General features: G+C 38.3%; 1 protein-coding gene across 2 annotated transcripts in view; it reads right to left on the reverse strand.

The window, feature by feature from the left end:
* The window catches only part of MAGI3 (membrane associated guanylate kinase, WW and PDZ domain containing 3), a 230,552-nt gene extending 206,911 nt beyond the window's left edge, over positions 1 to 23,641 (reverse strand). For both annotated transcript variants that reach the window (XM_080915746.1, XM_080915747.1), the window contains exon 1: positions 23,221 to 23,641. In XM_080915746.1, the coding sequence (XP_080771872.1) occupies positions 23,221 to 23,542 (322 nt within the window). In that variant the 5' untranslated portion in view covers positions 23,543 to 23,641. The remainder of the gene's footprint in view (positions 1 to 23,220) is intronic.
* Positions 23,642 to 24,195: the final 554 nt, after the last annotated feature.

Genomic DNA, 24,195 nt, shown 5'->3' on the forward strand with positions numbered 1-24,195 from the left:
GATTACATACAGGCCCTAGGAGGAAGACTACTACTGTTGTTTTGTTAAAGCTTCTCTCTGCAGTAGTTAATAGTTAATGAGAAACCCATAACTAATCAAAGCTGTCTTCTGAGTATGACAAACTCTTACACTCATGTGCTCACTGCAGCTGTTATCTGCACAAAATCAAGTCCATAAGGTCAGACAAAGATCCAAAAGCAGCACTAACTGAACTCAGTGAATTTCAAAATCAAAAGAGAGGGCATGAACCTATTGGGGGTTCCTCAGGGAAGTAGAAGAAAAAAAGTTGGGGATTATTGAGTGAATAGGAAGAGAGAGTTGGGGTTGTATATACTCAAGATGCATTGTTTACATATATGAACTTGTCAAAGAATTTTTTTAAAGTCTATTAAGGGGCCAGAGATATGGCTCAGTAGTTAAAAGGATTGATTGTTCTTCCAAAGAACCAACATTAGAGTCCCAACACTTTCATGGCAGCTCCCAACCATCCTTAATTCCAGCTCCAGGAGATCTGATCCATTATTCTTCTAGCCTTCACGGGCACCAAACAAACATGCACATAGTACACATACATACATGCAAACAAAACACCCATATGAATAAAATAAAGCTTCATTTTTTTTTGTTTTGGTTTGGTTTTGGTTTGCTTTACTTTGCTTTATTTTGTTTTGAGATGAGATTCTCTGTGTAGCCCTGGCTATCTTGGAACTCACTCTATAGACCAAGCTGGCCTCAAACTTCAGCCACCTGCCTCTGACTCTGACTCTGCATCCCAAGTGCTAGAACTAAAGGTGTGAGCCATTATATATTTTTAAAATGTACTGTACTTTAAAAAACAAAGAGATCTTAATGATCAGGTTCAGTGCCTGGCCTGAAGTCTAAAATCTGTATCCTATCCTGATTTTAAGAGTATTTAAAAATCTAAATTATTTTCCTCCTCAAACCAGCTCTCCTTTCCTTTTCTTTTGTCATCCTCTATATTTCAAGGTTGATTTACTGTTGATATTTATAATCTTTCTTCCCCCAAGCTACCTTGTTCTACCTATCCTGAGAACTTACTCTTCTTTAAAGGTTTCCATGCTAATTGTTAACTCCTGTTAAAAAAAAAAAATCTTACATATCAGTACCTGACTAATTTATCTATTTTATTGATCATTAACACCTTGCTTTAAAATGTTTGCCTATAGAAACAGGATAAAATGTAAACTTCTATGACTCATTTTCAAATCCTCCACAAGCAAATCTAATCTTATATATACCCAATTTTATCTAAATAAGTGATCTGAGTTTAAAAAGATAAAGAGGGCGATAGTGGGAGGAAGGATAAGAAGGTAACACACTAGAAGTTTTAAAGCTTAAACAGAAGTATAAAGCCTATACTGAAGTAAAGGACAAAGCGACTGATACAGAAGAATTATTCTAAGCTCGAAGTATAAAGCGGTGATGGGTCAAAATTCTAAGATAAAGGTATAGGAAGACCACGGCCATTAAAAATAATCTAGGAATAGAATGATAGGAAACAATGAGCAAGTAATCCATCCCCAGTTTCTACTGATGGATACAAGCATCTCACAATAACTAATCAGTGTATATCTCCACTAGGAGTGGATGAGTGGGCACAGAAAATGGTCATGAATACATCCACAAATCTCTACTCATTTTGAACAGTCTGTAAAGTAATAACATGGAAGGCTTAAAAATATATCTAAAATGTCTTTAAATTTTAATAAATATGAGAAAGATGGTTATTAGCATCACTAATATTACCAAAAAGAGTACTGGTAAAAACACTTAGAAGAAAGCAATTAAAAACATTATAGGGAGTTAAGAGATGTAGCTCAGTAATAGAAGGCTTACCCACCATGCATATGACCCCAAGTAATACTCCTATCACATAAAAATTATATAAAATTGAAAATTGTTCCCATTTATGAAAATGTAAATATTGACCTCATTTTTTTCTCTAATGGTATAGAACAACAAAATATGTAATAATGTAATCTCATTAAGAAAATCATACACCAAATTCCATGTAACAACTGAACATAGTACTTGGAATATGCAAGAAACTCTGTGTTCTTAATTCCATAGTTAGCACCCAATATGGGCTCGAAACCACAACCCTGAAATTAAAAGTCTCATGCTCTACTGACTGAGCTAGCCAGGCTGTTTAACTTTGAGAGAACATATTTAATTAAATAGTTATCAGATAGTATACAAGCTAGCCAGGACAAAACATATAGATTTTAAGCCTTTCTTAAGCTAGGATAGATAACAAAATGTTCTATTTAATTGACAAAAATGTTAGTCTGGGTGTTAGGTGTATTTTATACTTTATAAATTACAAAATGATAATAGTTGTGTTAAGCCTATATTTGAGAGAAAATATTGTTTGAGGTTTTTTTTTTTTTTGGGTTGGTTGGTTTTTTTTTAGGTTTTTTTTTTTTTTGTTTTTGTTTTTTAATTAAAAAAGATGAGTTGTTGAGATACAGGTAAGGGCAGGCACAAGATAAGGCAAGGCCTGTGGTTGGGCAGTGAAAAAGGCAGGAACAGAGTTTTGGAAAGGGGAGAGAAGCCAGGAGAGAGGGAGAAGCCAAGATGGAGGAGGACAAGGAGGATCAATCTCTGGGTGGCTTTAAATAGCCACAGGTAGCTATGAATATCTTATAAGAGAAGGATTATTATAGGACAATTTGTCTTATCTAGGTGGGCAGATTATATCATATAAATTGGATCTGAGTTTATTGAGTGAACATTTTGTGGAATGAGAATTTACTGAGATAAATCTGATTGTTAAATTGCAAGTTTCTGGAGTTTTGATTTTGTCAGGCTGCTGTGGTTGTAATAGTGACCATAGGGGGCAGTTGCAGGAAATGTGAGCAGAATCTGCAGCTGGGAGAGAGGGCAGCCACTGCTGGAACCTCTAGAGTTTTGAGGTTGCTAGAAATGGGAGCAGGGTCCACAGCAGAAACCAGAGCGTAGCAGGCAGCAGAGAGCCAGGAGGGTGGCCACCGCTGAGATGAAAATACCCCACAAATGCCATATAGCTCTACAATTCTGGCAATAGTGAAGGATGAACCATTCAATTTTAATATTTATGCTACATATAGCAGTGATATATATATACAAGTATTACATGTTTAAATCTGATTTGGTAAAATATATTAGGTTGAAATAAATTTGTACAAGTGGTTTATTACTAAAGAGTAGCTATAAATATTCTTATGCAAATATAAATAAATTGAAGACTTTAAAAATCAAGATTCAATGAAAATATCAATTTCATTCACTTCAAAGAGACAATTTTTGTTTAAATTCTAACAAAACTAAGCATTTATTTAATTATCAGTTTTTCAAGAAGCAGTTACTTAAAATGTGTCAATGCAGAGACTTGATGGTTGAAATGGATTTCCCGGGAAGTAATCAATCACAGAGATTTTCGGTTAAAACATGTCTATGATTACAAGTTGGGCTTCTGAAAAAAAAAAGATACAATATAACTATCTAACTATATCTATCAAATATATCTCAGGTCAATGAGATGGCTCGGTAAGTATAGGCACTACCACCAAGCCTGATTGATCTGGTAAAAAGAGAGAACCAACTCAGTTGTGCTGGTGTCTACTCACATGCTGTAGCATATACATGCACAAACACACACATACATATAGGCACGAAATAAATAAAACACACTGAAATTTATTTAAAGTAGAGAAGACATAAAAGTTAAAAACAATACTGTTTTAAAAGTAAGTCATTCTCTGAATGCTGAGATGGAAAAATATGTGCCAATTTAAAACTACTATATTTTTTCCAAGACAGGTTCTCTCTACATAGCCCTGGCTGTTCTAGAACTCTCTATATAGGCTAGCCTAGATTTTCCTGGAACTCAGTATGTAAACAAGGCTAAACTCACAGAGATCTCCATGGTTCTGCCTCTAGAGTGCTGGGATTAAAGGTCTATGCCACCAAGCTCAGCCAAGCTACTACTTTCAATTAAAGGGTGTGGCCAAACACCTCAGCTTTAATATTGAACCACTGTCAGCCAGTAAGTTATGTACTGGTGTTTTACATGATCAGTTCTGTGCTTTTAAATACTTCTCTAATTTATTGGTAGTTTACTCAGGTTTGATAATGGATTTTGGTTTTTAATTTACTTGTTGACACAAACTTAAGGCTCATTCAGCTCTTTTGAAATGGAAATAGTAGTAGTCCTACTTGTGTAGATAGGACTGTTTCTGCATTTACACCAGATTCACCTAGCTGTCATGAAGGAGGGCAGAAAGTAGGAGGAGAGGAGTTAAACTGGATATACGAAATGGAGATGCTTATAGTCAGAATGAGAGGTCCTATCTTATGTTCATGGCATTTATCCATGGCTAAATATTCTAGGGGTAGAAGACAAAGCACAGTTAGTCTGCACAGGTATTCCCACCCTCATTGATCTAACACCTAAATGTCATCATCAGTCAGTATGAAAGCTCAAAGTTTCCTATATAGTTAACAAGTTAATAAATATTCCAAAGTAACATGACTGTAAGAGCCGAAAAAAGACAGTTATGTATATAAAGAGAAGTAACATTCAAACAATAAAGAACTGCTTTTAAACATATAATAAAAAATAAGTAAAAAAACCATAGATACTTTCCTTACATTTTCCAAAATCCATTATATTAGATAGAATTAGCATAGTGATGTGGTTTAAAGGAAAACTCCTTCAATGACATTTGAAATTGCATTATACTTAGTTACTTAGGAGGTCAATAGGAAAACATCCACAAGTAAGATTAACAGTAGTAATTTCTCACATCAGCTTAGTATAGACTAAGGATAATCAGATACCAATCATATGATAAATGTCTATTGTTAACAACTGCCTATCAAAGATAGGAAAGAGTAGACATTCTGGAATCAGTGCACAGAAAATCATAAGAAAATTATGAGATAAGTGAGAAAAATGAAAAGGTGCTAAATGGCACTTATTCTTATAAGACTTGGCTCTCCTAAGTGCAAATGATGCCACCATCTGAGACCATACTTGTTTCTGAACACACTACATCTAATATCTAATTCTCACTAAACTACAAGCCCCCAGGAGTTAACTGTAAAGACTTAAAGAGTATTTCACATGAAAGAATCAGGGGTGTCAAAAAAAATCACATATGATAATTTTATCCTTTACAACTACATACATATTCAGCTTATTGGCAGCTTCTTGGATCTATCCCATCTTATTCCTTATCAGACTTTGTTTTCAAAGTACAAGTACTATGTTTTAATTAACATAAAGCCATTTATTTTATATTTGTTATGTTTTGGGTTTTTTTTGTTTTTGTTTTTGTTTTTTTTTTGTTTTTGTTTTTTTTTTTTTTGTTTTTTATAAGATTTTTAAACCCTGTCCCTAGAAACATTGCAGGTGTGGCTGCTGTGTCACATGTGAGTCAGTAGGTGGCAGAGAAGGGAAAGGCTATGTCTATGCTCAGTGTTCTGACCTGGCCCTGCAACATACCTGCTGCAACCTTCAGAAGAGCAAACCCTGATCTCCCCTGGGCAGCAGAATAAAGCTGGCCCCAGATGTGAGTGTTGCAGGTGAGCCAGCCCCATGGGCAAGAGAGTGAGAGAGCTGGTCCTACTTTATCTCTACTATTTGGCGGCAAGAGCAAGGAAGAGATCTCCAGCCTCTTGCCTTAGCTACCAGTGGCAGGCTTTGGCCCTGGCAGGATCATAAGAGCAGGAGAGCTGGTCCTGCCGCTCACCTGCTGCTCCACTCAAGAGAACAGACCCCGCCCAGGACAGCAGAGCAGACCATAATGGTAGGGATTTAGGTGAGCTAGCCCTGAGGGTGTGAGTGTTGGAGAGCTGGCCCTGTCACTGGTCCATCATGCAATGACAAGGGCAAAGAAGAGATGTCCTCCCTCACTCTTCCCCCTTGCCAACCATGGCAGGCAGGAGAGCTGCCCCAGATGTCATCTAAGCAGGAGAGCTGGCCCTGCCCCTCACCTGCTGAAGCACTTGAGAAAGCATGCCCTATACTTCACCTGGGCATCACAGTAGGAGCTGGCTCTGGCTGTGGGGGTTTCAAGTGAGCCAACCCAAGGGCAAGAGTGTAGAAGAGCCAGCCCTGCCTCTTGTCTGCTGAGTGATGTAGCCCTTCTCCCCTGCCTCAATCCTCGCCATCTACGGCAGGCAGGAGAGCTGGCCTCAGGGTCATGAGAGTGTGAGAACTGGCCATGTCCCACACCAGCAGCAGCACTCAGGAGAGAGGCCCTACACCTCGCTGGGCAGCAGGGAAGAGCTGGTTCTTGTAGTAGGGGCTGCTGGTAAGCCAGCCCTGAGGACATGACAGCAAGAGAGCTGACTGGCTGACTACTTCATAAATCTCTCAGGCCCAGATCCAGGGCTTTGAATTAGCCCATACCAACACTGATGATGGCAATTTACCTGGAAATGCTTAAAACATAAAATATAATAATGGATGAATAACATTTCCAGCCACTTAGTTGCTTAGAGCAAAAACCTAAACATTATCCTGAACTTAAAACCTCTCCTTTCCTTGCCAGCTGTCATGGAGTCCTGTTATTTCCTTTTTCAAAACTTCAGATCCATCCACCACTTCATTTCACTTCCACTATTCTAATAAAATCCAATCCAGTCTTTTTTACTACCAAAAGGGTCTCCTTTCTTCCCTTCTTGTCCTACTTTGAAATCTCAGTGGCTTTTTGAAATACATTCTGACATACATTATTTTCTGCATTTTCAGTAACTTTAAGAATAAACAAAATCCAATCTGGAGTTTTGGCTCTATGTTATGGCAAAGCATTTACCAACCCAGCACTAAAGAATGGTAAGGAAGAAAGCAGGAGGGACATAAGGGAGAAAGAATATGAGGAAAGAGAAGGAAAAAAAAGGACAAAAGAAAACTCCATGTCACTGACTGTGGCTTATAGACTTCCACAGACTGTCTCTTTCATCAATCTCCTCCAAGTGTTTACCTCATTTCCAAGGTGCCTGCCACACTGGTCATTCTGTTCCTTTAATATATAAGATCTTATATCTCTCTTAGGATTTCTATTTCCCTCTGCTAGAAACATTTATATATCAGACTTCCTTCTAGTTATTTCAACTCATGACTTTTATGTACCCTTCTCAGGATAGCCTTCCCTGGCCACCTAGTAGAAACAAATGCCCCACAAACAGTGTTAATGAAATGTTCATATATACTGTAACATTTTAATACTGGATTAATAGGCAGATTTGATAATTTTCACTCAGTAAGAAACCATCCTTAGAGATTCATTTCTAAGATCCATTTCCAATCACCAACCATTTCTCTTTTTTAAAGGTGATCTTTTTGGAGGTGGGGATTTTTTGGTTTTTCTAGACAGGGTTTTTCTGTGTAGCCCTAGCTGTCCTGAAACTTGCTCTAAAGACCAGTCTGGCCTCAAACTCACAGAGATCTGCCTACTTCTGCATCCCAAATGGTGGGATTAAACAAGTGCACCACCTCCTCCCTGCTAAAAATGACTTTTTAAGAAGGACTTGTGAAATAGTCTAGTATGATCCACTAAGCAAGGGTACCAAATAAATGTAAAATACTCCCTTGAAACTCAGCTTCTAGAATACTTTTAAATCCAAAAATAAAATATAAATGTGTGTTTTTATGTATGTCTATCTAAGCCAAGACCAACATAAGAAGACACCACCACCTGACTGTAGAGATTGACGAGTCACAATATTACGGAGCACTTCAATAGACCTGTGAGATCTGTACAAAGTCAGTTTTCTCTCTGGAAAGCAGAGAAGCGTGGGAGAAACAATGTGAGTAAAGAGAAAACAAAGCTGGAGAGATGAGCAGAGGGATCAGGCAGCTGATCAAAGACAGAAGGGAGGTTCAGGCTGTGAGTGGCAGACACAGATCTATGCTTTGCACTGTAAGAGTTCCTAAAGGCATAGACTGAAAATACAGCTCCATTCTACAACATCCAGCACTTTCCAACTCTCTAAGTTACAAAACTTAGGGCATGTGTACAGAAAACAAAACAAACAAACATAAAGCCTCAAACCAAAAAAAGACTAAGTACAATCACTTCATAATGCTTATGGACAAAAACCTTAAAAATGTAATTAGTATCTCTTAGGAACTTGATCTTATTCTAGTTTAAAATAAGGTCTATGGCTATACTACCCTGAAGGCACCAGATCTGATGTGATTTCCAAAACTATAATGTACTAGGACTAGAGCTGTGGACCACATGTTAATATGGAAAAGCCACAATGCCCCTCTCTGGAAATTATTTACAGGAACGGACTTCTCTCTTACTTCTTCAGCATCTTTACCTTTATTCTCATCCCAGAAAATCTGAACCCAAATTAAACTCCTTCTTCAGGAGAAAGCACATAACCATGAATAACAAAATTCTAAACTGTTTCATAAAAGTTAATAACACAGAAATTCACAATTCCATATAATCCCATGAAGAAGCCAAGTGTACTTGAATCTTTAAGAGAACTCTAGAATGATTCTGACACTGGCAGAGGGAGTATGTGGTAGGTAGGTCCTTCTCCTCAGAGTTCTGCTATTAACAACAATCACCTCTATCACAAACATCCAGTCACAGACATCAAGTCATAGCAAAACTAGATGTTATATTCTACTCCAAGTAGTGAAGATGGCAGCAGTAACAGCTGTGTAGTTCCTTCGTGTTTTCTTGCCATGGTTTTCATAGGCAACCCCCCATTGGCTACTTACCTGACAGTGGCAGAAATGGGAGCTCTCACAGTGGGCTGCAGGTATCCTGTAAATCACTCTCAGATGACCAGCTTAAAATTCAACTCTCTCTCTTTTCAAAAACTATGCGACTTAATCCCTATATTCTATCTCTTTCTGTTCCCTGCACAGGTCCCTGACAGGCACTACAAAGTAGTGTGTGACATGCTTGCTGTAGGAAGATTTCCTTTCACATATAAACAGCCAAACAAGCTCCTATTATTCTCAGTTTTCATACCTGATGAACGTTCTTCCCAGAACTGCTACCTTCTAACCTCCAGGTTTGCTCACAAAGGTCAATTCTCTGTTCTTAGATATAGTCAGCCCTTCGTGGGTCTGAGCCATGTGCCAGTACTTCACAGTCCTTCCTTTCAGTTGTATCAACATCCATTATAGATAAGCAAGCTTAAGCCTAAAATACCCCTGATTATTCACCTCACACACTTCCTAAAAATTCCCAACCAGAAAACTTACTTTCCCTTACTGTATGTCCTGTTTACTCTAAAGCAAAAAGAACAAGTGTGGCCAAACAGGCCAGAGACAACATTAGGAGTCTACCTAACACACAGCAGCAACTGGAAGGAATTTGATTAAAAGTAAACCATCTCTTTAATAAAGAGAAATACCTTCTCCGTGCTTAAACCACTAAGAGAAAAAGGCCTACTTAGATACTCAACTGTTATATCAGCTAAAAATATTATGATTGTTTAAATTTTAACCATAAGCTACAGCAATATGTCAGGCTTTAAAAATGCCTAAAAGGTTATGACGTATAATAACTTAAATTATTTCAAGTGCTCCAACTTCTGGGTTACCACTATGTCTAATCACATTTATGAATGAAGACAGTCTCAACAAATTGGTCTAGCACATAAATACTCAATTCTAAAAGAATACAAACTCTTTGAGGAATCTCAAGTTTTCATCAAATTTCTATGTGAATTATTATACCAAAAACCAAAACAATGAAAGAAATGAGATGAGCTGGTTTCTAGCCCACACTCTGTCTGTCACTGCTTAAGATTCAACTTCTTTGTCTTTGAAGTCAGGGTACTGACTGGATTGATGTGGTTCTCTCCAGTTGATGACAATATTTAAGCCCAAATAGAAAACCTAACAGCATAAAGAACAAGAGGTAGCAACACTACAGGCTTCTTTGAACTGACTCTTCAAAGGATCCACCTTAATGTAGAGTACTTGAAGACTGTGGAATAGAGAGGTCAGTTTGAATACAATGAGTTATTCTTCCATCTAGATTAGATAAATTTTATTAAGCAAAATATACTTTAAAAAGAGTGCATGTTTATAAAAGGCCATTAATTTAAAAACATACTCCATCCTATGATCATTATAACATTTTCTCAGCTATTGGTCTCACTCAGGATAAGTGTGCTAACACCTACCTATAAGGCTAGTAAAGTTTACAAGAGGACAGGGAATATGGGAAGGTACTAATATCAAGTATACAATCGGCCCAAGTAAATTCATTCTAAAAAGTATCCAGGTTTTTTATATAACTACTTAAACCATTCACTAACGAATGTCTCAATAATTTATTCTAATTTTCTATTTGATTAATAATCTTCAGTTTAGCTGGACAAATTAAACTATACTACTACAAACTTTGTTCAGAAACAGAATCAAACAATGAACATTTTATTTTGTATTTGTCCAACATTTTACTACATTTAACACCTACTCAATTCAAACTGTAGAGGAAGGCAGTTTTTCAGATATAATGAACTAATAATATTCTACCCAGTGAATGATAAAATGATGCCTAATGATGGTCTTATTCAAGGTCCTCACCATGAGAACTTTAATGTGTTCTCTGAAACTCAGCTTCATTGTATATAAAGGGAAGTTCCTAAAGAAGATCAGAATGATGGCATTTATGTCCTTATAAGCTATATCAGATAGGACAGCTAGTATGTCATAACAAGTTCTCAAGGCAGAACAGTCAGATTAGATTTGCAACACAGTGGTCAGGAACATAAGGTTGCCACCAAAAGGAAGCTGAATATCATTTTCACTTATCAGTACTACATCATAAAACAGCTCTCATTAGCTCTAACACTAAAAAAAACCTAACACTGTTATTAGTGTATATTCCATCCTAAGTCAAATATTTAAATTGGAACAGACTCACTAGCTAAAACAATAAAATTATGTCAAAATATTCTGCCCAAAATTACTGAAATAGGGTAAGATACAGTTTTGTGAACAGAGGTTAAAAAAGAATGATTAGGGCTGGAGAGATGGCTCAGAGGTTAAGAGCACTGGCTGCTCTTCCAAAGGTCCTGAGTTCAATTCCCAGCAACCACATGGTGGCTCACAACCATCTGTAATGAGATCTGATGTCTTCAGACACACGGAAGAGGACAGCTACAGTGTACTCATATATATATATATATATATAATAAATCTTTAAAAAAAAGAATGATTATTGAAACAAATTCTATAGCTCAATCAATACACAGAATTAACATTGGAATTAACATAGTCATTTGAAGCTTCTGAAGTAGAAGTAGTCATTTTACAAATATGGCCAAAAGACATTCAAGAAGGTACAAACTCATCTAAAATATATGTCTGTTTTGATTCTTATCAGCAAATCATACCCAATCCAAAGATGTTTCATGTTTTGTTGAAATTTTTAGGAGGGGGAGAATAGTAAGGGTGTTTAGGAAATTTTCTTTTTGAAAAAAGGTCTCAGACATCCCAGGTTGGCCTTAAATTTGTTACCTATCAAAGTCTAACATTAAACTCCTGATCCCCCGCCTACATCTGAACCAAGTACTAAGATTGCAGATATGTGCCACCACACTCAGGTGAAGATGCTCATTTGTACATGTATATTCACCAATAACCTATGGTCATTTAATATCTAAAGATCTAACTATTGGACGATGCTAGGTAAAACCCCTGTAAATAAAGATTAATATTTGAATTATTGTTTTAGCAAGGTAGAATGGCACAGACCTGTAATTTTATCACTCAGGAGACATAATTGCAAGGAAAAAGATCATGAGGTCAAGGCTGCCTAGGCTACACAGTGATGCTTCTATTAAAAATAAAATCATTTTGGGGTGGAGAGATGGCTCAGCGGTTAAGAGCACTGACTGCTCTTCCAGAGGTCCTGAGTTCAATTCCCAGCAACCACATGGTGGCTCAGAACCATCTGTAATGGGATCTGAAGCCCTCTTCTGGTGTGTCTGAAAACAGCTACCATGTACTCATATAAATAATAAATCTTTTTTTAAAATTTAAAAATAAGAAAATAAAATCATTTTATATTACAAAAGCTGAAAACATTAATACTGTAAATAGAATATAAAACAGCATAAAATTTAAAATAATTTTAAAAACAGTTCAAAATGAGCATTCCTGCCTCTCTTAGGCTATCGACTCTTTCTTGAAATATCTCCATTGCCCAATAGAGGCAGAGGGGAAAAAACAAACTTAACAAAGAAATCAGATTTTATTCTGCAATGTCTATCAAAATGCTTTTTTGATTATTAAACAGGTACCACATTATAGACTACTTTAAGTAGTGTTTCTAAGAGTCAGTAAGTTCACCTATGTAGAACTTCTATGAGATTATAGTTGAAAGATACAATGAGGAAACTATTTTAGTTAGAGTGACTATTACTATGATAAAACACCATGACCAAAAGCAACTTGGGAAGAATAGGGTTTATTTGACTTACACTTCCACATCACCATTCATTGCCAAAAGAAGTCAGGACAGCAACTTAAATTGGGCAGAAACCTAGAGGCAGGAGGGGTACTACTTACTTGGCTTGCTTTCCATGGCTTGCTCAGCCTGCTTTCTTACAGAACCCAGAACTACTAGCCCAAGAATGGCATCATCCATAGTGGGCTAATAAAAATGCCCTACAGCCAGACCTTAAGACATTTTCTTGGTTGAGGGTTCCTCCTTTCAGATAACTCTTGTTTGTATCAAGTTAACATAAAATCAGGTAGTACACGAAAAATACAATAATGATACAGTCTCAATTTATATCCCAAAACACCACTGCCTTAAAAGCAAAACACTAGGAAGTAATTAATTAGTTTAAATTTTAACTTTCAAAATGAATAATAATATTGTTTTAAAACTTCACAGTTAAACTATAAGAGCAACCATTTTCTCACTACCAAAGTTACTACATAATCTCCAAAGTAGTCCTACTTTAGAATAGAAAGCACTGATTTGGAGAGTCTTATTTGCTGTTATATGGCTTTTACTTCTATTTTTGTTTTTGAGTGAGAATAGACACTTATAAGCAGTATGTCTTTATTGAACATATCCAAACCAACCATCAGCATCTCAACTTTCTAAACAACTAAACTTTTTAAAAATGTTTTATTGCAGAAGGTCAGCTACAGTTAGAGGCTAACCTATTCTCCATAGCAAGTCCAGGCCAGCCAGGACTAAATGATGAGATCCTCAATAGGAGACTAGGGGACTGCAGAGATTGTTCAGTGGTTAAAAACAATTGGCTACTCTCCCAGAGGACCCAAATTCAATTTCCAGCACCCACATAACAGTTCATAGTTTCCTATAATTTCAGTCCAAGGGCATCTGACACTCTATTCTGGTCTCTGAAACCAGGCACATAGGGGGAAAAAAATACAAGCAAATTTTATACACACACACACACACACACACATTCATATTATACCAAAATGTAATTATTAAATTTATTCATGCCTGTGGGTGAGGGGGTGATGATGTGGGAATTAAGGGGGGGTTATTTATGTACATGCAACTATATGCCTCAACATGTGTATAGTTCTCAGAGGACTTAAAGGAGAACTGATTTTTACCATTTAGGTCCCAAGAATCAAACTCACAGGCTTGGTGGGAAGCACTTTCATCATCATTTAAGCCATCTCATCAGCCAAACATCTAAATTTTTATATAAAAGCATTTTCAGATTTAAAAATATCAAATACAATAACATTTGAGCAACATATTTGATGGTCAGTCTCAGCTTTGTTCTACAGCCTGTTTTGTTGTTTGTTGTTGTTGTTTAAATTAGTTTTATATCAACTATATCCAGCCGTTGGCTTCAACATAGGAAATAAAGTGTTTAAAGTAGGCCATGTTCCATGTTATCTACTTAGTATCCCTGCCCCTTCTCGCTCCCATCCTTGGAGTTCTGTTTCAGTGATATTGTGCTACCTTTGCCTGACTGCAAGAAAGGATGTGCTATCCCAACCTGTCCAATCACTTCATCCCACTGGCCTCTCTTTACAGCAATGGGTCAAAGAGATGAGCACAAAGCATATCAGAGTCCCTGCATGATTTGTTACTGAACACCATAAGAAAAGATGAGCTGCTTTAATGGTCCCTATTTCTAAAGGATTCAGAGCTACCTTTCAAGGATGTCTTGCTACAGAATTCTGAAAAACTGGCATGTGAATTAGGTTTTGTTTCTTGTTGTTGTTTAAATTTCCTACTGAGATCTAAGCTATTTATTACAAATTCCCTGTGTATAATTAGTTTGGATGATTAGATCTAAAAGGGCATTATTTCTCTAGGACTACTCTATTTGAGCACAGTTTTAAAAGTTATTTTATCAAAAGGAAAAAAACAAAGTTATTCTAGTTAAGTTCGGGAAATAAAAACTTGTGTTTTTCTCCCTTATAATGTATTTTCAGTTCGTAAAACTACTTTATTAAACACCATCATGTACAGTAAAATTCAATTCTTATACTCATTTATAGCCCCTCACAAACTTTCTGGAATGAAAACAATTATGTATTTAAAACTCTACCAAAAAAAAAAAAAAAAAAAAAAAAAACCCACACAGCAATAATGAAGAGTTATATAAGATGCCAGAATCTTTAAGTAGATCAGTTACTGTTCAGATTGCAAATCCAAGACAATAAGAATGTATCTGAGTTAGGGTTTCTACTGCAATGATAGAAACCCAACAACTTGGGGAGGAAAGAATTTATTTCAGCTTATAGTTCCCCACCACAGTTCATCACTGAGGGAAGTCAGGGCAGGAACTCAAATAGGTCAAGACCCTGGAACAGGAACTGAGCAGGAAGTGATGAAGGAGTGCTACTTACTGGTTTGCTCCTCCTGGGGTTGCTCGGTTTGCTTTCCTATACTGCCCAGGACTACCAGCTGATAGCACTACCCAAGATGAACTGGGCCCTCCTACATCAATATTCAATCATCAATCAAGAAAACACACTACAGCTTTTTTCCACAGGCCAATCTGGTGAGGCATTTTCTTAAGGCTACCTCTTTCCAAATAATTCCAACTTTTGTCAAGTAAACAGAAAACTACCCAGCTCAGAAGAGATATTCTTTTAAAACAGGTTTTCTTCAAATTTCGTGTTTTAATAAGAAGGGGGGGGGGGAATTCCCCAACTAACCTACATCAGAAAAATTTAACTCCCCTCTTTGATTCTCTTCTTTTTTTTCCTTTTGATGACTCAATGAGTTTCATTAAGGTTGCTTATGGAAACATGGATGAGGGACTGTTTACAGGAGCATAGGCACCATATGAAGTGGCTACACCATTGAAAAATGGCTCTGCCTTACTTAGCAGCTCTTAGTTTTGTATATATCCCAAGGAAGGGGTAGGGCCCTGAGAGTGCCTCCTCTGTCCACAACAGGATGTAGTCAAATGCAATCTTGTGCAGATCTTGTACAGATAATCACAGGTGCTAGCTGCTAGGAGTTCAATAGTGCACTGCCACGAGATGCCTAGAAGTCAGCATTCTATTTGAAGCCCCACTTCCTGTGGTTCTTACATTCTCTTTGCCTCTTTTTGAATTTGTCCTCTGAGTCTTTGAAGACTAAGGTTACCTCTTCCTAATACACACACACACACACACACACACACACACACACACACACACACACATATACATGAGTATTTATCCCATATGTGGCTGAGCATTCAATCATAACATGTTCTCAGCACTTTGACTAGTTATGCGCCTATGCTGTCACCATTGGCCCTAGCAAAAAGAAGTTTCTCTGAGCAAAGTCAACAGTATCACTAACCTATGAGATCCTTTATATTTCTGAATCTCTAACACATATTAATAAACAAAGTAACTAAATCTACTAACACAGACTTCCCTTTGTCGGGTGCTTAGATTTATGTTATAACTGATCTTCAAAATGCAGTCTATACTCTCTTAGCCATGTTGAAATGCCTGAAATGGCTTGCTCCTCAGAACCACTGCGCTACAGCAACTAGTTGCATAAACTTATTGAGATAGTAGAGAAATAAATATATTAATGATGCCAACCTTGTCACTAGAAGCCAAATGGCTGGCTAAGTCAAGCTAAGGTTAAGATGGAACCTGTTTTCAGTTCCCTTTTTACTACACTAGCAAACTGTGCTTTCCCATAAAACTTGTCGGGGTCCCAAAGCAAACCAAATATGGCTATTATCCATAAGCAATTAGTATTAATGATAATATTTCAAGTACATTATGGGCAAAATAAGAATATTCATGGTACTATATTTGAGTTAAATGAGACTAAGATAAAGACAGAAAAACCATTCTACATCCCAACAGCATTATTACTATAAGAAAACACATTTTAAGTTAGAACTTAGTAAGAACATTATCAGGAATAATTCAAAATAGAACTGTCTCTATATTTAAACAATTAATAGAATTACCCCTCTATTTTCCAATTATCATATATTATACAATATAATTTTGTGCATTTGTACTATGAAAAGTGTACATAAAATATATACATATATAAAAACTATCGCAATGGAACATCCTATAGATACTTATAAAATTCTTGCCCTGTATTTTTATTCTCATTTATCTACTACTAAAAATATCACTTTTCAACTAAACCAAAACCTATCTATCTTTCAAGACCCAGAAAAATTCAATATTTTTCATAATTCCTTCCCTAACCAGGCAAGTCAGAAAATAAGGACAAGTGATCAGGACTCTATAGGGACAAAAAATAATGACACCTCTCTTACTTCATATACACATCCAAAGTTTCACTATTGACACCACATAACAGTAATTTCTTAGAATTTTATTTTGCAAGCAAATCACTGAAAGTGGTGTTCAACCAAAACAAAGTAGAGGTTCCAACATGGGTGGAATGGGAGACTCATTCTAAAAGTGTTACAAACAGCACCTGCTGAGCACCATAAGGACTTTTTTAAAGACACTTTTGTTTGGTCCCTCCTGTCTTTTTTGTAAAAACTTAGGAACTAAAACTCCTTGTTAAGATAGTCTCATATTCTCTCCTTCCCTCACTCTACCCTCCCCACAACCTCTCACTGAGATACTTCTTGCTATGTAAACCAGGCTGGCTCAACCCTCCCACCTCAGACTACCAAAGAAGTAGACTCAGGATACCCATTGCCACACCCAGTTCAAAGTTTTTAGAACAGCACACTACAGGGATAATTGTTAAGTTTAGTTTTTACCAAGATTCGTATTAGACCTTATGTGAAGGGTTTTAAATAGTAAGGAAAAAGATGGAATAAGTAAAAACCTTTCCTACAAGAATTCTTTACCAGCAAATCACTCAGCCCTCAGACTCCACATGCTTCTTTTTTTTTTTAAGTAACTGGATTTTTATTTAAATACACAATATGAGAAATGAACTTGAAAAACAACTGAATTGTATGGAAAATGAAATAGCAAATAAATTAGACCCATGTTTAACATAGAGGGTCAGCTAAATGTTCAAACTTAAGGTTATCATGGACACATCTTCGCATGCTTCTTAAAGATACCATTTCTGACTCATTTGACAAGGTCAGTGCTAGCTGCTGTTGGACATTATTAGATGTTTGAGGAGAGAGCATGTTCAGTAAGCTGATTTTTCACTTTCTCTTTATAAACTAAAACAGGCAGCTTTTCGTGGAAAACTTTCAAAGTAATATTGGGTTTTCAGGACAGAGAGCAGTAAGTGGGTTTGCCTTTTCCACCACAAACAAGCCTCCACAGCACTGGTCTCCACACTGCACAGCAGCTCAGCACCCGGGTTAGGTCAGAGTGTCCCTCTTCCCTACCAAAATGCAGTATCTGAAGAATGCTTCTCAACATTTCAGGTAACATTTTGAAAAAGTTAATTCAAAGTAACACAGTTGTAGTTTTTAGTAACAAACTTATCTATTGTTAAAACACAAAGGACCAAAAGTTCACTTTAAATTCAGTAGAGTTTGATAGAGAATATAAGAGTGGTTCAAAAATGAAATTATTGAGGGTGCTGGAACACAACATTAATCCCAGTACTTGGGAGTCAGAGTAGGAGCACTGACCACAACTTCAAGGCTAACCAGAAAAACAGAGCAAGAAAAAGCCTGCCAAGGAAAGGAAGAGAATGACAAAGGAAGAAGGAAAGAGAAGGCTGAGGAAGGGGAGAGCTATTTTCCTATAACACAGCCCCAAAACACAAAATGCTAAGTACCCACAAAAATTTTAAAAGAATTTCAGGGATTATACTCTAAAGACACTATAGGACATTATCCACCCCAAAGAGTAGACAATGCCCTTATAAATCAGATACTCAAATAAAATTACACATGGTTTACCATAAATTTACATAAATTAGAAAACAAACTTTTTAAGAATGACTAAAATAACTCTCATAACAAGTGGTTTTATAAAGTAGTCCCCACATCAGAGGAAAAATAACACATATTTCCGGAAACATGGTGTGTTGCTGTGTTTCATGAAATTCAGTTTTAGCAATGACTTGAATAAAACAAAAAAAAAAGTGATCTGAAATTTGAAAGGGCCAAATATTAAATGTGTGTATTTAATAAAAAGACAGCAAGAAATTAAAGACTTTCTAAAAGACATCAACCTAAGAAAGATTATGTCTAAAGATAAAGTGAATGTATTGGCTAGTTTGTTGTCAACTTAGCACAAGCTATAGTCATCTGAGAGGAGGGAACTTCAATTGAGAAAACAGCTCCATGAAATTAGCCTGCAAGCAAATCGCTACAGGTACTTTTATAATTGGTGATTGATGGAGAAGGCTACCTTTGGGCTGATGGTCCTGGGTTCTATAGAAAAGCAGGCTGAACATGGCATAAAGAGCAAGCCAGTAAGCAGCACCCCTCCATGGCATTTAGGCCTCTAGGTTCCTGTCCAATTTGAGTTCCTGTCCTGACTTCTTTCAGTGATAAATGGTAATATGGAAGTGTAATTTAAATAAGCGCTATCTTTCACAAGTTGATTTGGCCATGGTGTTTCAGCAATGATAACCATAACTAAGATAGGGAACAATAATCAATAAAGCAACTGGAATGATACACTACAAAAGTAACCAAATCACATACCTGAGAGATGCTTGGACTTATTACTCTGACAAAGTGATACAGAAAGGAAATGTTAGGTATAAAGATGTTAACAGTGTTCACCAGTTCTGCTGCTGTACCATATGTCCCCTACTTTCATAGGAACCCTGAACCACTAAATTAAGACCTTTGGGGACAGGGGGAACCTGCTACCAAAAATCTGGAAAAGCAAGAATGTTTCAAATGACAATTTATCAAAATATAATGCAACAAAAAAACTGCCTTGCCTAATCTCTAGTTTCTGTTGGCCAAAAAAAATATATTGAATATTTGGTAGTATTACTAACCTAGGAGGCTAGCAATTAAGTCTAATTTCTTTTGTGGATACTAAACCAATTCAGTGGTGTTCCAACGTGCCCAACACACTAAAACATAGCAGCAAGATCCAAGAGTTGAGGAGTAAAGCAGAGTTTTTATTATTTACAAAATTCCTTATTTTAGAGCATCCAGTAATGCTTGCTCACTAAAGAGAAATGTATTTCTAGGGGTGAGTTCATTTTAACTAAATTTCTTTAGACACTATAATGCCTGAATCAGTGAAGAGCATTTTTACCTGCATTTAATTAACATGTTACAAACTCTGCTTCAAATTAGTCATTAAACACAGATAACTGCATTTAACACAATGTTCCCTGTGATTTTCATCTCAGAAACAGTAGTAGAGTTAAAGTAGTTCAATGAACTGTGTGCATAATAATTTCACATACTTAAAGACTATAATGCAATATTTAATTTTTAACTAAAATAAAATCTATGTAATTTATAATTAATGAAACATTTAAAGGTGAACTAAGAAGCAAATATTTATGTGTTCTAAAACTCTAGCACTCACAGCTGAATTTTAGAATAAAATTAACTCATGGTCATTACATAAAATATACTACCTAACAAATATTAATCCAAATAAAACTAGTTTAAGAATATATTGTGATGTAAATCACAGACACTTATGCTACAGACAGGACTATACCACAAAAGGTTTCACCAGTGGTCCAAAGTTCAAAAGTTCAAATTCAAATGATAACTTTTCTCTTTTAAATAACAGTAACAAAACTAAAACAAAAGCCACAGATCCCAATTAAGAAAATAAAGATTAATTGGGCCAAGCAATAAATGGGACTAATGATTTATCTATAAATGTTAAAGTATCGATTGCTAAATGTTATATTAACACTAAACCAATACCGAACTCTCTAATTCAAAGGACTTAAATTTTAAAGAACTATTTTCAATTGTCCATTAAAAGATACAAAATAAATACAACTCTAAAGCAATGGAAAGAAAATCAGAAAGAAGACATACTCTATGTGTCTGCATTAACAGCTTTGACAGGGTTCCCCTGAGCCTCTCCAGGATAAAAGAAAAGGCTAGAGTGAAGAAGTTGTATGCTGCAGCCATGCCTACAGCAGCTCATCCTTCTCCACAGATTGCCAGAAGACAGCATGACATCACTCCTCATTAACAAGACATTGTACAGAAACAGCTACATTTTGCTCTTTAGCTTCTAAATGATTGTCAAGAATACAGTTTAACAAAGAGTTACTAGTCAAGAGTGCTAAATCTACTATATAATGCTTGAACTTAAAAAAATTTCCCAAAGTTTAGAAATAATGGGAGTGAGGGCAGAAAAAGTTTCTTTCTAAAACCTTACACTGTGTTTTCATGACTTTCTAAATGAAGCACAACCATATAAACTCCAAAATTCTCTGAAAATGTACTTGTGCAGTTTTTTAACTAAATCCAAAGTTCTAGAAATAACCTCTTCAAGTTCTTAATTTCTAGTATTTAAAGCTTGTGTTTAACCTACAAAACCCTTGATATTTCATTATAAATGATGCTTTGAGTAAAGCTATTTAAGAAAGCTATAAAATATACTACCTAACAAATATTTTTCATTACAATTTGCTTAGAACAGTTTTAAATCTCAGACGGCACAAAAATAGTGGTACCCACTACAAATTGTCAATGCTGAACATATTTTAAAAAGCAAGCACAACATTCAGAACTGTTACTAATAAGCTGAGTGCAGCACTAACACCAGTTCTTCCCTTTCTTTTCACTAAATATTTAAAGCAGGACAGTGTCTCTGGATGACAAGAAGGCAAAATTTTATTAATACAAAATGCTGACTATATTCTCGGGCATGGAAGATTTCATTAATACAGTTAGCTAATACTACTGTATAACACTTTAAATCCTGAAGTATATTCTCCAATTTTATGTGAAAGGTATATATAACATATAACACAAATTGGTGTTTATTAAGGAGCCATCCCTCTTGTCTTTTAAATGAACCACAGTAATTTGGAATATAACAACTTCCTCAACAACTTTATGACTGTTTTACTCTCAGTAATGCCCCAACTGATCAAAACAAAACAGAATAATAAAACATGTTCTCATTATTTGCTAGTTCATGGAATTTCATTTAAGTCAAAGGTTTTCAACCTCCATAATGCTGTGGACCCTCATGTTGTGGTGACCCCCCAACATAAAATTATTTCATTGCTACTTCATAACTGTAATTTTGCTACTGCAATGAATCGTAATGTAAATACCTGATATGCAAGATAGCTGATACACAACCCCCAAAGGGGTCGAGACCCACAGGTTGAGAACCAATGGTCTAAGTAGTACCTAGGCTAATAAATGTCTGTATAGTTTTAAATATTATAAATAGTAACCAACACTCCAAATTACAGCCCCAAAAGTCTTCCCTCCATCCTTCATATATGGTACTAGAAGTTAAGAGTTAAGACTCTTAGAAGCCTCAAAAACATAGAGAAAGGGTGTTTATAATCTGACAAAGTTCTAAAAATGAACAATAAGAAAAACCCACAAACATACAAATCTTAACAATATGGTAGAATAGGTTATATGAAAAGTACCTTCATTTAAGCTAGAAAGATTATGGTACATATCCACAACACATGGATATTGCATCAAGCCATCAGTTGCAATTAGCTCAAGGACTACAAGAGTCCTAACGTGAGCTGACAACAAGGAAGAGGGAGAACAAGGGAGGGAGTAAGGGAAGGAGGAGGGAGAGGGAAAGAGGGAGAATGGGGTGAGAAAGAGAGGGAGGAGAGAGGAGAATATTAAAATTTCTCTAGAATTATCTAGCATTTTGTCGTGAAGGGGGAAGACCAAAATCTAGCCCAGGTCACAGTTTGGCAGCCCCATATATGTTCAGATGTACCCTATCTATCTATGTTCGGCAGAAACAATTTTTCTAGTAACAATGATGAATCACAATGCCCGTGTCTACAACCATCTCAGAAGCCAGAACCACATTTTACCAACACCGAAAGGACCAACAACGTTCTCACTTACAAATTCGTAAGAAAACTTACTACATACTACCAGCCCAGCCTGCGCAGTCTGATCAATGCCTTCCAACTAGGGAGTATGCCATAAGCATAACGTGCTTTGCAGCACATTTTACGAGCATCAAAGACACCAGGGCGCCAAGGGTTCTTTTTTTTTAACCTAGCGCTTCGACAAATTCTGTAGATTCGAAAGCTTTACAAAGGCATTTATTTGCTCGGCTGGGCACCTAGGTCTTCCTTCCAAATCCAGACTACACAACAGCTCCACTGCCTCATACCACACATTGTACCTCATTGGTACTCAGACACCTGAGCCACCTAGACCCACAGAGTGGGACTGTCAGCTCCCAGACGTCTGCGGTCGTGCACGACGCACTGGGCCAGCTGAGCCCTCCCGGGAGCTTTCGGTGGTAATCTTGGCACTCTGGATCCAGCGCTGTCTCCATAGTAAAGCCCTTTCTCCCCGATAGAAGACGCAAATACGTTCCAAAGAAAAGATTATCATCATAGGACCTTTTCCACAAAGGGAGGCAGAAAAGGGATGGCCTTCTCTGGGCAAAAAGAAAAAAAAAATAACAAGAAAATAGAAACTCTTGTCTGCGGTGGGAGACCGAGCTGGATTAGGAGAGCCAGCTAGCTCCTAGTGGCAATTCCCTGACAGCCTACACAGCTGTCGGTTCACCGGAGCTCAGTTTTACCAGCCGCAAAATGGGAAGCCCCGGCGCCGCCCCCTCCCCCTCCTCCCCGGGGAGTCCAGACCAGGACCCGGGTCCCCAAGCCCATAGCTCACCTGGCTTCACGGTCTTCAGACGGATGGGCTCGCGGAAGTGGCGGATGACAGCCAGGGTGTCCCGGTTGGTGAGCCCACTGACCGGCGTCCCGTTCACCTCCAACAGCACATCGCCGGGGCTGGGCGCCTTGCCCGAGACCACGCAGCAGGTGCCTCCGCCGCCGCCAGGCTCGTCGCGGAGCCGCCCCAGGTAAGGGAACTCGCCGCGCTCGGCGCCGCCGCGGATCTCCGCGCCCAAGTCGCCCGGGGGCCCGGCCCAGGACACGGCACACTCCTGCACCTTGCTGAGCCAGTGCTTCTTCTTCTTCAACGTCTTCGACATCCCGACCTCCGCTGCACCATGGGGAGCCCCCGCGCGGGCGGCCGCGGTGCCGCTCCGGGCCCCGCGCACAGCCCGGCCAGAGGGGCGCCGCCGCCGACCTCCCGCCTCAGCCCGCTAGCCGCGCGCCGCCGCGAGCCGCCCCTCTCGCGGGCCGCTGAGGAGAGCCGGAGGGAGCGCGCGCCCCGCGGGCGGCGCCGACGGGGTCTCCGGGCGGGGTCAGCACCGACGGCCGGGGCTCGGCGCCCGCGCGGCGGGAAAGGCTGAGGCAAGGGGGCGGGAGCTGAGGGAGCAGCTGGAACCGAGGCTCCCTCCGGGACGCGCGCACCGAGCTTAGTCGCCCGCTCGAGCGCAGCCGCTGCGGAGCCGGAGTGCCGAGACCAACGCCTGCCCCAGCTGCCAGGAAACTGGCGCTTTCAAACCCGCCGCAACCTCCTCCCCGCTCGGCCCCTCCCCCGCCCTCGCCGGCCCGGCCCCGCCCCCTCCCGCAGCGCAGCGCCCGGCGCGCTGCCGTCACCAGCCCTTCTCTGAAGGACGCGCCCCGCTCTCGGCTCCGCGCCGTGGATTGGGTTCCGGCGGTCTGGGGGCGGCCCTCGGCGAGCATGCTGATTTCTGATTGGGTGGTCTGAGTAGAGAAGGCGGGCACTAGAATGACT

The sequence above is a fragment of the Micromys minutus genome (assembly GCF_963924665.1).
Source record: "Micromys minutus genome assembly, chromosome: 4".
Taxonomy (NCBI): domain Eukaryota; kingdom Metazoa; phylum Chordata; class Mammalia; order Rodentia; family Muridae; genus Micromys; species Micromys minutus.